This window comes from Magnolia sinica, chromosome 6, assembly GCF_029962835.1.
Source record: "Magnolia sinica isolate HGM2019 chromosome 6, MsV1, whole genome shotgun sequence".
Classification (NCBI taxonomy): domain Eukaryota; kingdom Viridiplantae; phylum Streptophyta; class Magnoliopsida; order Magnoliales; family Magnoliaceae; genus Magnolia; species Magnolia sinica.
This window is the reverse complement of record NC_080578.1, coordinates 13456349-13470300: the sequence shown is the minus strand read 5'-3', so window position 1 is coordinate 13470300 and position 13952 is coordinate 13456349. Positions and strand designations below refer to the sequence as shown.

The 13952-nt window shown below is 39.9% G+C and overlaps 1 protein-coding gene across 1 annotated transcript; it reads left to right on the top strand.

The window, feature by feature from the left end:
* The first annotated feature begins 12950 nt into the window (after nt 1-12950).
* Nucleotides 12951-13647, top strand: LOC131248323 (14 kDa proline-rich protein DC2.15-like). The gene has a single exon (XM_058248571.1). The coding sequence runs from the start codon at nt 13016-13018 to the stop codon at nt 13442-13444; it is 429 nt and encodes a 142-aa protein (XP_058104554.1). The 5' UTR covers nt 12951-13015; the 3' UTR covers nt 13445-13647.
* Nucleotides 13648-13952: the final 305 nt, after the last annotated feature.

The window sequence follows — 13952 nt, the reverse complement described above, 5'->3', positions numbered from 1 at the left end:
ACCTGGTGGAAGGATTTATGCTTTGTCCACATCCTCTGGGAATCTTTATTATTATACCGCCATGATCATATATGGAATTATTATTATAGATCTAGGAATTACTAGATATGTTGAGGATATATGCCAATAGATTTCTCATGTCTCGCTGGGGACACTGTCCACCCATGTGTATTACATTTAATTATGGCTCAATTGATTGTAATTAGTGAATAAACAAGAAATAAATTAGTTTGATGACACTCTCTCTCTCTCTCTCAGGTGTCTTTCGGTGGTTGTTCCACCATTGACCTCGGTGTACCGGGCTTCTGTGGGACCCATGTGATGCATGCATGCTATCTAAAGCTATCCATCAGATGTGTTCCATCTAGTCGGCCTTATGCCTAAGTGGAGACAGGTGAGAGTGGACGCCCACCCATTCAAAACCTTTCTAATTGTTTGTGGGGCCTACCAAGTGGACAAACCACCATGGTGGCTCCCAAATAACCATCTACACTATGATTATAATGGACATGTTCGCGGATGATAATTTCCCAATATATTTTTAAGGTTTGCAATTATTTGTGTGGACTATTTTTATTTTTATTTTTATATTTTTGTGTGGACTATTTGATCAAGAGCCTTGTGAAGCGCAAGGCATGTACAATAAAACTCATGTACACGTCACATATGTGTGGTTTGTACTTGAATTTTATTGCACACGCGTGCCCAGTCTCAGTTTAGAAAAGGAGATTTGGCAAAGGCCTATAATCATTATCTCGTGTGAAATGTCTTCAGCGAAATGATAACATTGGGCGTTACTATGACCGGATGATGGAAGGAAAGTTGAGAAATGCTGAGTACGTGCTTGGCTCCAGAAGAGATTGAGGGAGTGATTTGTCGGCACACGTGCAGATATGGAAGAAACGTGGGCAATTATCAGGTAGTTGCAGCTTGACGGTTCATCCGGTGGGCCACACAACAACTATATTGAATATGGAGCTACGGACCCATCTTTTCTTCCTTGTACCAGTGGGTCCCTGACTGGCCCAATTTGTGGTTGGGCGCATGCTCTTGGTGGTGCCACCTTATGGGTTGTATGGACATTATTGCCTTTGAAGACTCCTCATGCCACTGTTGCGTCCCACTTTGTATGAAGCATAGCTTCCTTGATAGGACAATTTATGGCCTTCAGATTAGACCATTGAGATGATAAATACGTCATTGGTCCTCATCATATCACGTGGAAAGGTCGCAATTTTGGTAGCTAGGTGTGAAGTGGAGAATTTCTCTATATTTAGTTGAAAGAGAAGAGAGCCTCTTAGATATAAACTAAAATTAGTAGATACCTAATATAGGATTAGCTGTCAAAAAAGATAATAAATAGGTCATAATTTTTATTTACAGATATTCTAATCTAAAATATAGATTTACAATCTAATACTCTGATATAGGACGTGGCACCAATATATTCCTACTATGGTTGGACCAAAAGAAGGTGGAACGTAAAATGATCTTTGAATTGCTGTCGTTACGGGACGCACAACCTATCAATCTTTATTGTAATCGGTCATCCGAGGTTGCATATGTCCATTTTCCCTTAAAACGTGTGCTTTTCGCTCAAAAATGAAAATTTAAGAACAATTATTATTTTTAGTAATTAAAATTTTTGTAATATATATATATATATATATATATATAAGTTTTAGAGTTTTAGATTTTCTTCATTTTTAGAAATAACTTTAAATTAGGATAGGACTTTTTTAGCAAAAGTTTATTTAGAATTTTTTTTTTTTTCTTTTTGAAATTAGGCTTTAAAAAAGTTTTAGTAGAATTAGGATATTTTTTAGACTTAAAATATTATTATTTTTGATAATTACAAATTTTAGTTTTTTCTGTATTAATGATGTAATAGGACACACATTAAACAATAATAAATTAGTTTATTTCAAATTTTGAGAATTTATTTCTTTTTTCATAATCTCCCTCATGAACTCAAGGTATTTCTGTGAGGAGTACAGAGAAGCTATGTGAATTTGGAGTAGTCACCCCCCTGAGGAAGATGGTGCTCAACGTAACTCGTCCTTCCTGCGGGGTAGTTCGAATCAGCAAACCAAGGTATTCGAGGGTGTCTCTGACATCCCTCCCATATCGTGTGGGGAGCTGGTCCTAGATAAGGCAGGCTTAGGTGCGGTGCGTCTAAGTCGTAATTTCTGTTTTCTTCTGTTTTCCTTCGGTATGATAGGAAGCCTCTGGGGGCCTCCCGAATGTGTATGCCTCGTACAGCTGGAGCTCTCGGGCCCTTTTTCTGCATTGAACCTCCTGCTCCGATTGTAACGGCCCTTCTTCATCAATGAAAATTTGAGGAGTCTTTTGAAAAAAAAAAAAAAACTCGTCCTTCCTGCGTCATACTCCCCTTCAAATTGGAGAGTGAGGATTGAAAATGCCCAATTGGAGCTCAACCGATAGAATGATCTCCTTCCCCAAGACCTTTAGGGCTCCGTCCGTCCATGGTAAGATACAACTAACCAATCATCTCAATTCGAGATCCACGGCCTCCTCTTATCATAACAAAAACCTGATTATACTATGCATAGCCTTCTACTGAATTTGAATTTCCCTCCCTTCTCTGCGTGATAAAATAAGCTTTGCTTGGCCAACACGTGTTTGCCATAAAGCTCATGCACATGCTGCACATGGGCCATATGGCATGATAGGTCCAGTATCCAATCCATCCATCAGAACAACACCACTGTATTGAGGCCCTAGCCCAAGAATCACATTGATACACTGGTCATGTGGGCCACAGTTTACAAAATAAATATACTTCTCTGAAAAACTTGGCTAAAATTTTCTAACCTATACACCAGTTTGCGTTGTTGGACCCCAAATGCTGATTGGACCAGATTTTATTTTCAGGAAAACATGTACAAGGTGGCACCAACCTGATGAATGGAGTAGATCTAGAAAGTAAATGCCATGCTGCAACATTTGCAGCATGTACACGAGTTTTATTGCACAGCTGCGTACGCTACCAAGCTCTGTTAAAGCTACCCATCATCATCGACTAATCTTCTCTATAGTCTTCTTGATCGACCTTGACGGTGTTTATTTATTTATTTGTTTTGTGAGTGTATCGACCTTCACCTGCGCTACCCTCCATGTACGCAATGGAACAGCTACAGTTGCTGCCGCTCCATAGTACCCATGGTTGCATGGGGGTGATTTGTATATTTCCAAATTTGATTTGAGGTTGGATCCAACACAAGCGTTTCTGGGTTAAGCGTAATCGTACATATCTCCATGTAAGGCCCACTTTGATATTTTAATGACATCCAATCCGTCCATCATGTGACACCCTCCTATTCTCCTTGCCTCAGGTCGATCCAAAACCAGGTGGGCCACACTATGTAAAATCGTGCAAACCCTATAAAATTATGTGTTTCGTCTCCACCTAATTTATGTAATGGCCTGATTTTTTGGGTGTCTGTCCATCCTGGTTGGGATGCATCTTCTGAATGCATTCGATGGGATGTACAAAACACTCGGCCCCACATACAATCTTGAAGGTTTTCTAATGGTGGACGGAATAATCCCAACTGTTCCATCAATAAGGCCCACCTGAGTTTTTGATTTTCTGCCAAGCAGAAAAATATGGGACACAGTAGATGGATGGATTGGATGCGACTAAAATGTTAAGGTGGACCCCACATGTTGATTTTTTTTAAAAGAACCTTCTCTTTAGCTGGATAATTTATTAATTAAGATCAATAATACATGTGGGCCACAAACGTGGGAGAAATGGTTGACTGCCAATCAATATTAAGATGTACACATGTACGCTCACTTGATGTGTGGCGCAACCTGAATTTCAAGCCAGGCCAGGTTCATGGTGAGCATCCAACTGAAGGACAGGCAAGATTTGTTCTTCAGTTTCCAAAAAAAAAAAAAAAAAAAGGGCAAGATTTGATAATGTATAATGCCAAACGGATCTAAAATGCATAAGCATTTCTCTTAAATGAAACCAATGCATTAATATGATGGGTTAAGTGAAAACCCCCATTTATTCAAATTTGTTTTCTGATTATAGGGGTCAAATAAATGGCCCACCGATCAAATGATGCAGAGAATCTTTCACATACAGAAGATGACGGTTGTAACGTGGCTATTGAAGTCAATGGCATTATCAGGCGTAGAACATTCTTCTCTTCCTTTCAGACGCCATAAAATCTTTTTCTTGTCCTTCTTTTCTACAGACTTGGAACTCTAATTTGGATCATATAAAAGAAATATTATAAATGGAAAGAAAATCCAAAGGATTAAAGGGTCTATCAATCCGACAGTGTTTAAACGGACCATTTCACACCATGGTTTAGAAGCTTTATCGCTTTTTTACATTGGCTTTACTGTCGACATTTCCCTCGTACATTGTAAGGCACACATATGAACAATCAGAGCTGTTCATCATTTGATCCCAAATATATCAATTTCATATCTAAAAAGTCAGGCCAATTGTGATATCATTAACGGGGCCACTGCAATACAAAATAAATGAATGGTTAAGAGAAATTTTCCAATGATTCAAATTCTTTGTACATGAGTGGTCCACGATGACTGTATTTGGTAGACATGCCATTCTGATCTTACACGTGTGATTCGTTTTCCTTATCTCAGCTAGCATGCATGAGAGCAATTAGCATTGATTGGAGCATTGGACCACCCAACCATGTGCTGAGGTTGATGATTAAAATACTTACTCCTACCAGATGAATGGGTTAGATCAGTGAAGTTGGCATCACGTGGAATGACCTGATTTTAGGCTAGAAATTCTAAATAGTGTAGCTTGTAATCAACCAATATGATAGGCTATTACATTGCACCCATGCCTGTTTTGTGTTCCGATTGCCAGTTCACATTGGATAAAGGACGGACGTGTCAGGAGGATAGCAGTGTTAGTTAGGAGTGTGATTGTGCATGAATGATGTTCAGTCTGATGTTTGAGCTGAAAAAACAGATGCAATGGCAGAGTCGGTTGGATGTGTTTGATGGCTGTGGCAGTTATTTGCTATGTTATTAAAGTAATAGGAGCAGTTGCCATTTTGCTGCCTTTTGTTGGTTCCTTGGCCATTTTCCAACCTTCTTAGCCCTCAGTTGCCTGCACCTAGGCATCCAGTAGTCTTATCTTGGTTTTCCAGCCATTTCTGTCTCTTTCTTCTGAATTTTGTCGGTGTTGTAAAGACTTTTATATGATTGGTGAGGCGCCCCAGTTTTTGTAGAGCCCACTCAAATGGAAGTACATGTTTTTCTGTCATCAACAAAGTTATTGGTAGTGTACTCCCACCTTCCCAGTGAAAAAGAAGAAGAAAAGAGATAATAGCAATGTCAAACTTTTATTATTATTATTATAAATAAAGGTGAAAGCACAGTCAAACTTATACTAGAACTTTCATCATGCATATGAACATGAACAACCTGACATTTCCAGCTAATGCTTATTTCATCTAGCTGAAGGTATGGCCCTTGATAGAGTGGAATTAGTGAAGAGGGATAGCCAACCTCACTCAATGGAGATAAGGCGTAGATGATGATGGCGCCGAGTATATGAATAGTCTAGCCAGCTTGATGGAAAGATCCCATCTTGTACATGTATTCTATATTGGCACTCGTAGATGCACGTGAATGTAGAGAGCTCCCAAACGCGCTTGGAATTAGCAAACCTCTCCCAAGGAGAAAAAATAATAATAATAAGGCTAGAAAGTGATGGGAACGTGCAAGAGATGGCAGTTTGATTTTATTCCACAAGGAATAATTTTAATAAAATGTCATTATCTCTAAGTCTCCTCTGGAATGAGAGGTAAGTTCCTGTCATTCAATTTTTTTGTTTTTTTCCTGGTGGCGTATTCACACGTACGAGGAGATGGGGCATCTGCCAAGCTGGAACATTTGTGGGAGATCTGGGCCACTCATCTTGCTGTGCACACTGTGACCATCCTACTCCAAAAATCAGGCCTGTGCATTCATCAGGTAGGCTGCTAGTATGTAGAATATGTAGTGCCATGCATCAGATTATGTTCATTGCCTTCCCTACCTGTTGAATGGCCCGGATCTAGACACCTATGACATTAATGGCATGTGTACCAAGAAGCCCTGGCCTACCTCATTTTTACCAGAGTGGGTAGCTTTAATCATATTCCTCTTGATTCTTAAATATACGTTTAACCAAAGAAAATCGCGTAATAAGTCGGCATGCTGACCATGGCTAGCGTGAGGGCCGGGCATGGCAACTGGTCGACGCGAAATATTATTTCATTCTTAAGAATATGTTAGTGACCCAAAAATGGGCCCCACATGAAGATTATACAATTCTAACTCTTCGACTGGCTGAACGTGGAGGAGAAAATAGTACAAGGGTCCATAGAGAAAGGATAGTTAAAGTTAAGATATATAGTTAGAAATTTCCAATCTGGGAGATTTTTGGTCCATTAATCATTCATCACAGAGTCCATGCGCTCAACCGAATGGATCTCTAAAACATGAGGCCCATTTGCAAAAATCTATCAGCTCCGGATACTGCTCATTGACTCGGCCGAGGTTGGTATATTTCTTCAATTTTCAAATCCCTACCGCACAACCCTCCAATCATTCGGATATCCTCCGCTTGCCTTGCCAGCTAAACGACTGGGCCACCTTTACTCGCAAGAGTGAGTTTTTTTTTCCCCATCGAAACGTGTTCTACTACAACAACAAGGCATAAGTGTTTGTAGATGGCCTCAAAGAGCTCAGCATCAGCTGCCCTTTTCCTCTCCATCAACCTTCTCTTCTTTGCCTTTGTCACTGCTACAACCTTCTCTTATTATTTATTTTGATGCATTTGAATAAAGAAATTCTCAACAGTTTGTTATAGTTGGGAAAGCATTTCTCATTTGTATCAAGTACTATGGGTTAGTTGGGATGATATAAGATGCATTGATTTGATTATGTTATTTGAATTGAAAGGCCGTGTTTCAGTTTCTCATTCTAAACTTTTATGTGGCATACATGCATGAGATTTGGACCATTCATTTGTTGGGTCTAACGTGGCTGGCCATACCCAATAAATAAAATAAAATCACGACTGTAAGATGATCCTACCCTATGATTGAGAGGATTTTTCCTTCGAATGTGAAGTTTGGTTGGGTTATTTGTTAATTGTCAATATCTAATCCTGATAAGTTATTACAAGAAATAACTAGGATCAATGTACTGATCATGTAGATCCCCGCAGATAAACCAATAAAATATCTTATGTGCATACCACATGTGCTAATAAAGTTCTTTATAACTACTTAATTAAAGTAATTGCACAGGATTCTTTCTAACTATATATGTATTAAAGAAAGCAGTGACAACGACTGCTTATGACTTAAGAGTGATATGCCAAGCTACAATCCTGCCCTTAACTTTATGATCTTCAAATGAATGGGGAAAAAAAAAATGTCCAAAGGTCCGGATTCAACAGGGAGAAGTGTAAAAATCAGATGCCAATACGGTCCAATTAACAGATTTTACATTTTTACAATGAGCCTCAAAGTAGAGCCCACCATGACAGGTTTATTGCGCGACAAACTTGAAAACTCCTCTCATGGATGATTTTATCTAATCTATTAAGGAAAGAAATAACATACGGATTTGGGGTTTTGATAGAACACGGGTCGACATTACGGCTCCCGTGTGGTGCCCGCCGCATGGAATGTCCCACCAGTCTCAGATCTGGACCATTCATTAGGTAGTGCTCACTGAAAATGTCATATATCAATAATCAGGGCAATAAACTCATCTACCGAGCCACTGATGTACACTGAAGATTTCTTTTTCAACCATCCTTTCTTCTGATAGTACGAATTTGACATCCCTGATCATCGGGCCAACATTGTTTTGGTCCAGGGCATGCTCACCGTGTAACCTACCGTATGAATGGCCCAGATCTCTGACACATGTGCCATTCAACAGCATGAGCCAGGCACCGCAGGCTGTCGTGGGCGGATTCTTTCAAAACCCATGAACGTCAAGTCGTCTACAAAGTGGACTGTAAAAACCAAGGGAATAGCTCTTCAATACTATTGAACTGTAGTTGTTCTATCCAAGGAAAATATGTCTTCGCACGTGCCAACGTGGCATATGTATGCAAGATCTAGGCAGTTCATCATGAGCCTAAGCCCAACAAATGCACCCAGCCCACTCATTAGGTTGACCACATGATGATGATAAAAATGGATGGTTAGAATAAAAATACGAAAATGGCATATATTCAACTCGCATGGCTCATCTAATGAATGGAGCAATCTGATGATATTCGGGCACTGGATGTTGATGGGTGGGCCCCTTGATGAATATCTGTGCTACAAACTGCCTCCCGGGCCATAGTAAGAAGATTTGTTGAACAAATGATTGCGTATGAAGATCAACATCTAATGGATCATATTCAAATCCAAGATTATCAATGAAGCATGATAATAAGAAAATAGCTTATAGTGTTGTACAAGAACATTAATGGTCCAGATCAATCTAAAGATGCACTTTAGGGCAGGAAACATGCCCTTGCCGTTCTGTGGTATGGACCACCGTACCCTATCAAAACTCAGTATAGAGAATGCATCGATGGTACTTCTTAGTGTGCCAGGGAACAGGATCCACTCTAAGCACATACAAGTGCGTTTTCATAATGTTTGTTTACCAGGGAACAGGATCCTCTCTAACACAGGTTGCAGGAAGAGCGTGCAACTCCCAAGCTCGATGGACCCACCGTGATGTGTGTCACATGAAGTTGGTCCTTCAGTTGCAAAACCTCATGCTAGGACTTGAACTGAAAAAAATCTGGCCGATGCAAATGTATAGTGGGCCACACCATAAGAAACGGTGCGGATGAGGGCCTCACCAAAATGAGGCCTGTTCCAAAAATCAGATGAGCCACTCATGTAAAAAGGATAATGGTACATTTATTTTCGCCGGGGGCAACTCCGGTATCTCGGATGGAGGCGGCATATGTAAAAAGGATAATGACACATTTATTTTTGCCTTCTCCGCAGGTTATGGTGTTGGTTCGAATAACCTTACTAAATTGCGCGCTATACATGACGGAATGATGTTATGCTTACAGAAAGGGATGAACAAGGTCATAGTAAAATCAGATTCAATGATGGTAACTAACATTCTTGTTGGCAAAGCTGTGTGGCTATGAACAAGGTCAATATGTAAAGTCAATTTTCTTCTACTAGAAAGTTTTCGGTTTTGAAAAAAGAAAAAAAAAACTTTGTGCCCATGGAGATGGAAACCATAAGTAGCAAGGATCAAAATCTTGAAGCTATCAGGGACCGTTTCCTTCAATTACATATTCCAAGAAGGCAATGGCCCGGCAGATAGAATGGTGTGGGTAGGGAGCGGGACACAGTCGACAGCCCTGCATATTCAATTGGCTTCCCTTCCGATGCAGGTTAAAGGCATAATTTTTTAAGATAAGGTCGGTCTTGGATCGATATGGACCGCTGCATATAACTCATAGCTAGTTTTTCCTGTATAGTGGTATTTACAATATGTTGTCCCGACTTTTTTGTAGTGGGTCGACCTGAACGAGTCTCTTGGAGTTGTAGGATGTACATCTAAATCCTTTCTCATATATAAATGAAGTGCTTTTGTTTAAAAAATTAAAAAATTAAAAAAGGGCCGCTGAGTGATTTTAGATGTTTTACTGTAGCGATGGCCACCTAAGATTTGTGTAGATCTTATTTTTCTTATGCAGGTCAAACATGAGGAGGCATAACTGATGTGCGGCGTGGATACCACACACGGTACTGTGTGCGCCATATAGCTTAGGTGTTGCAAGCGTTTCATCCAACAGGTGTTGCGGAGGATTCTGGTCTGTTTATTTGTGTCTATATTCATCCATGTGCAATATACTTATAGATAAAAATGGACCCCATTTTGCGTCCTCCCCTGCACAGTCAGATCGGTACGTGTGCCACCCTGATGTATCTGTTTATCCATGCCGTCCATTCCTTTTCTCGTATCATTTTAAGTTTTGAGCTAAAAAGATATGGCAGATTCAAAGCTCAAGTAAACCGCACCAGAGATGACTTTTACATTTAATGCCACTTGCATTTAATGGTCTGTGCATTTAATGCAACCTAAATTTATTTTTTGGTGTGGTCCATTTGAGCATTGGATCTGACACATTTTGGTGCACATTCCTTAAAATGATACAAGAGAAAGAATGGACGGCGTGGATAAACAGGTGCGTCACGGTAGGCCCGCTCACAGAATAACTGCCCGTTGTGGCTAGAGACTGCGGGAGTAGGACGCAATCCGCATCCATTCTTGGACGTATGGGAAACATCTAAATGCAGTAGGTTGACGTAAAAAGATTTGCATTCAATCCAGGTTTTTTAGCTTTATAATTGAAATCACCGACATGCATTTGGTCAAATATATTTCCATTATTATATACTTATTTCTTTTTCATTATCATATATTTAATGGTTTATTTATTTATTTTTGATAGATGTAGAGTTGCAAGTCATAGATGTGACCATAGCTTCCTACGCCTATATTCCAGATATTTCTTTGCTTTTGCACGCTCATGACGTAAGTCTTGCATCTACAGTGGCAAGTTGCTCCCTCAAATAAGATAGCATTTTGATGCGAGGCGCACCACCTTGGACAACTTAACCAGCATTTATATCTCTCTCTCTCTCTCTCTCTCTCTCTCTCTCTCTACCGTATAGACAGCACACGTCTGAAGTGATCAGGACTGTGCATTTAATTCATTGCAATTCATTCCAATATTTTAAATATCTAACCCATCTGTTATACTCACAAATAAATCCATTGATTAATACATCTATATATGCAAAAAAATAAAAAGCAAAAGAAATAAAGGAAAGAGACAAGAAAATTGCTGTGGCGATCCCTGATCGATTGCGTGATCTCAATTCTCCACTCGAGACACGACAGCCACAATGCACTATTCCACTTTCCGTGCAGTAATGTTGTAGCCACCATGTCTTACTAATCTTTCTTTTGCTTACGTTGCTAACGCAGCCAATGTCAAGTGGGAGTGTCTCCACTTCACATGATCTAATGCACCGACATTTCTGTACAAACATCAGCTCATTACAAACCATTTCCCTCGTTGTTTCTTTTTTTTTTTTTGAACGAAGTACTATCTCACTCCCTCTTTGATTTCAGATACCCTAGTGATGATTAATATGGTATTACAAATAAGCCTCATCTGAAGATTGAATCGGGTATGGATATTGAATCTCGCCCATGAAAGGGATGTTAGAGCGTAAATGAACGTTCAAAGTTTTAGTCAATGGCATTAATAGGTAGTAGATATTTTCGTTTTCTTTTTTTTTTTTTTTCTTTTTTTTTTCTTTTTAAAAATTTTTAGGCACGTTATTTGTTTGATGCTATCTTCTCATCCCAGGGCCATTGACTTCCAAGGGTCATATAGGCCATACGATTCTCTATCTTTCAAGTGATTTTTTTATTTCTTTCAACGTGGCGTTACGTGGGCCCAACCAGGTACTACGGAATGATGTCGGCTATGTCAATCCATATACAGGACTCCACGTACGCCAATGTGCATGCATGTGTAAGATCTGAGCCGTTCATTAGCTTTTACAATGGATAGATAACATGGCTTGACAATCAAGAGGGTTCATTTTTGGCTGCATTTTTTAAAAAAAAATTAAAAAAAAATCCACTATCATTTCATAAATTGGAAAATGGGATGTACAGCTATTCGGCTGCATGTCTATGTTGAATGTAGACTATTGGTAAAGCTCTTCTAACGGTCAACTTAATTTTGTAAATTGTGACCCACATGATTACTGGACCAGGTGCAGGTTGTCAGGGCATGTAGTTGTTGGAGCCATCTGATGAACAGCTTGAATGTTGCACAAGTTGCCATGTTGGCATACGTGGAGGCATGCACAAAGTCCGTCATACCGTATCTGTGAACCAATGTGGCTTTCAGTTCATTGCTTCTCTTCGCACATTCAATCTTATGGTACCCGAATCCTCAATATCTCATAGGTGGGCCGTACTGTTCGTGGCCCATGGTGCAAAGACCAATTTGATCGAGGCCATTTTTTAATCTGCACCGTTTAATATTGCTTATTTTTTTCAACTAAACTTTTAGAGGCTTCGGATTGACAGCAAAGATTATTTAAGTCAGTTATCTTTCACATGTGTTGTACACAGTACGAACCACAAGATGGACGAACCAGATTCACTAACTCGATTTCCATATACGGTAGGGTGGTTCATTACAGGATGGGTGGGGAGTCCCTCTCATATGTGAAAACAAGTACTTCTCTATGCCATGCTTACAATATGGAATATAGTAATAATAGAATAGCAGTGCTGTACAGCTCATTTATCAAATCCCCACCGCATACACCCTCCAAATCCATTTGCTTGATCTTTCCGCTAAATGTCTGACCAACGAAGTCACATGGGTGCAGTACTAATTTTTAGAGTTTTGGCAGAGTACATCTCTATGTATTGGAATAGGATAGGTCCCCACCATTGCCCTTCGATCCTTGATCATGTGATCCAATCTGTCTATATGATGGGTCCTATTTTAGACTGAGGACTATCAGTAACAGAACTCTCAAAAGAAATATTTTGACACTCCGATCATTTAACTACTTTCTTGCCTTGGGTGTTTTTTTTTTTTTTTTTTTTATGGGCTACTGATGGAAAAAGTAGGGTATTTCAACATGGAAGGTTTTCTAGCCAGCCACCTACATCGATGTATCTTGTCAAATTAACGGTTTGGATCACCCAAAATCGCCATATATTGAATAGCTATAATTCCGACGTATCATATTCAATACTTTGCGCTGTATTCTAGCAAACCTCCTTTTCTCTTCTTCTTCTTCTTATTTTTCCTAACAACTCCCAGTCTCCCTGCTCTATAAATACCCACAACCCACGTCCAATTCCTTCATCCCAAACACATCTACTCCCACTATTACTACTACAAGGGTTTTTGGAGATGGCCTCAAAGACCTCTGCAATAGTAGTTGCTCTTTTCCTCTCCGTCAACCTTCTCTTCTTTTCCTTTGCCACTGCTACTAATAGCAGCCCATGCCTTTGTACCAGTTGCTCTTGCAACCCAAATCCAAACCCTAACCCTAATCCTACCCCAACTCCCACACCTTCAAGTGGTACCTGCCCTAGAGATGCACTGAAGCTGGGCGTATGTGCCAATTTGCTAGGGTTGGTGAATGTGGTTGTGGGGTCCCCACCAACACTCCCATGTTGCTCTCTCATCCAAGGGCTCGCCGATCTTGAGGCCGCCCTGTGCCTGTGCACTGCCATCAGAGCCAATGTCTTGGGCATCAACCTCAACATTCCGATTACCCTAAGCTTGATTTTGAATGACTGTGGGAGGAGGGTCCCAACCGGGTTCGTATGCGCATAACAACCGTTGGATGAGTTTATTCTCTTATTTCCTTACTATTATGCTTTTTAAGTTTTGTTGGGGTGCACTTGAATAAGAAGTCTTCAAGAGTTTCTACATTTGGAAATATAATTCTTATGTTAGTATTGAGTGGTATGTAAGGGTGTTTGGAGCTGACATACATTTCAGTGAAATGAAAATAAGATGATTTTATTATGGTAGAATGAGTTTGTATTGCTACACAACGGGAGTGTTATGCAATTCTTTAATATTAGAGATTGAAAAGGTGAATTGGGGTGGAAGTGTCAATTCACCTTTTCATTGAGGCGATTCATCATGTGTGTCCCATCGTGAAAATGCTGTCCCAATAATCTGCTTCATCCGCTTGTCAGGTGGGCCATACTGATACCTGAAAAAATGGACGGTCGGCTTGTCAGGTGGCCATACTGGTACCTGGAAAATGGATGGTCTGAAAGAAAATCTCCGGTGTGATGTATTCGTCAAATACATGGAGCCTACCTGATGAGTT

Excerpts from the sequence above, each read along its gene's own strand:
- LOC131248323 (XM_058248571.1), top strand. The coding sequence starts at position 13,016 with ATGGCCTCAAAGACCTCTGCAATAGTAGTTGCTCTTTTCCTCTCCGTC.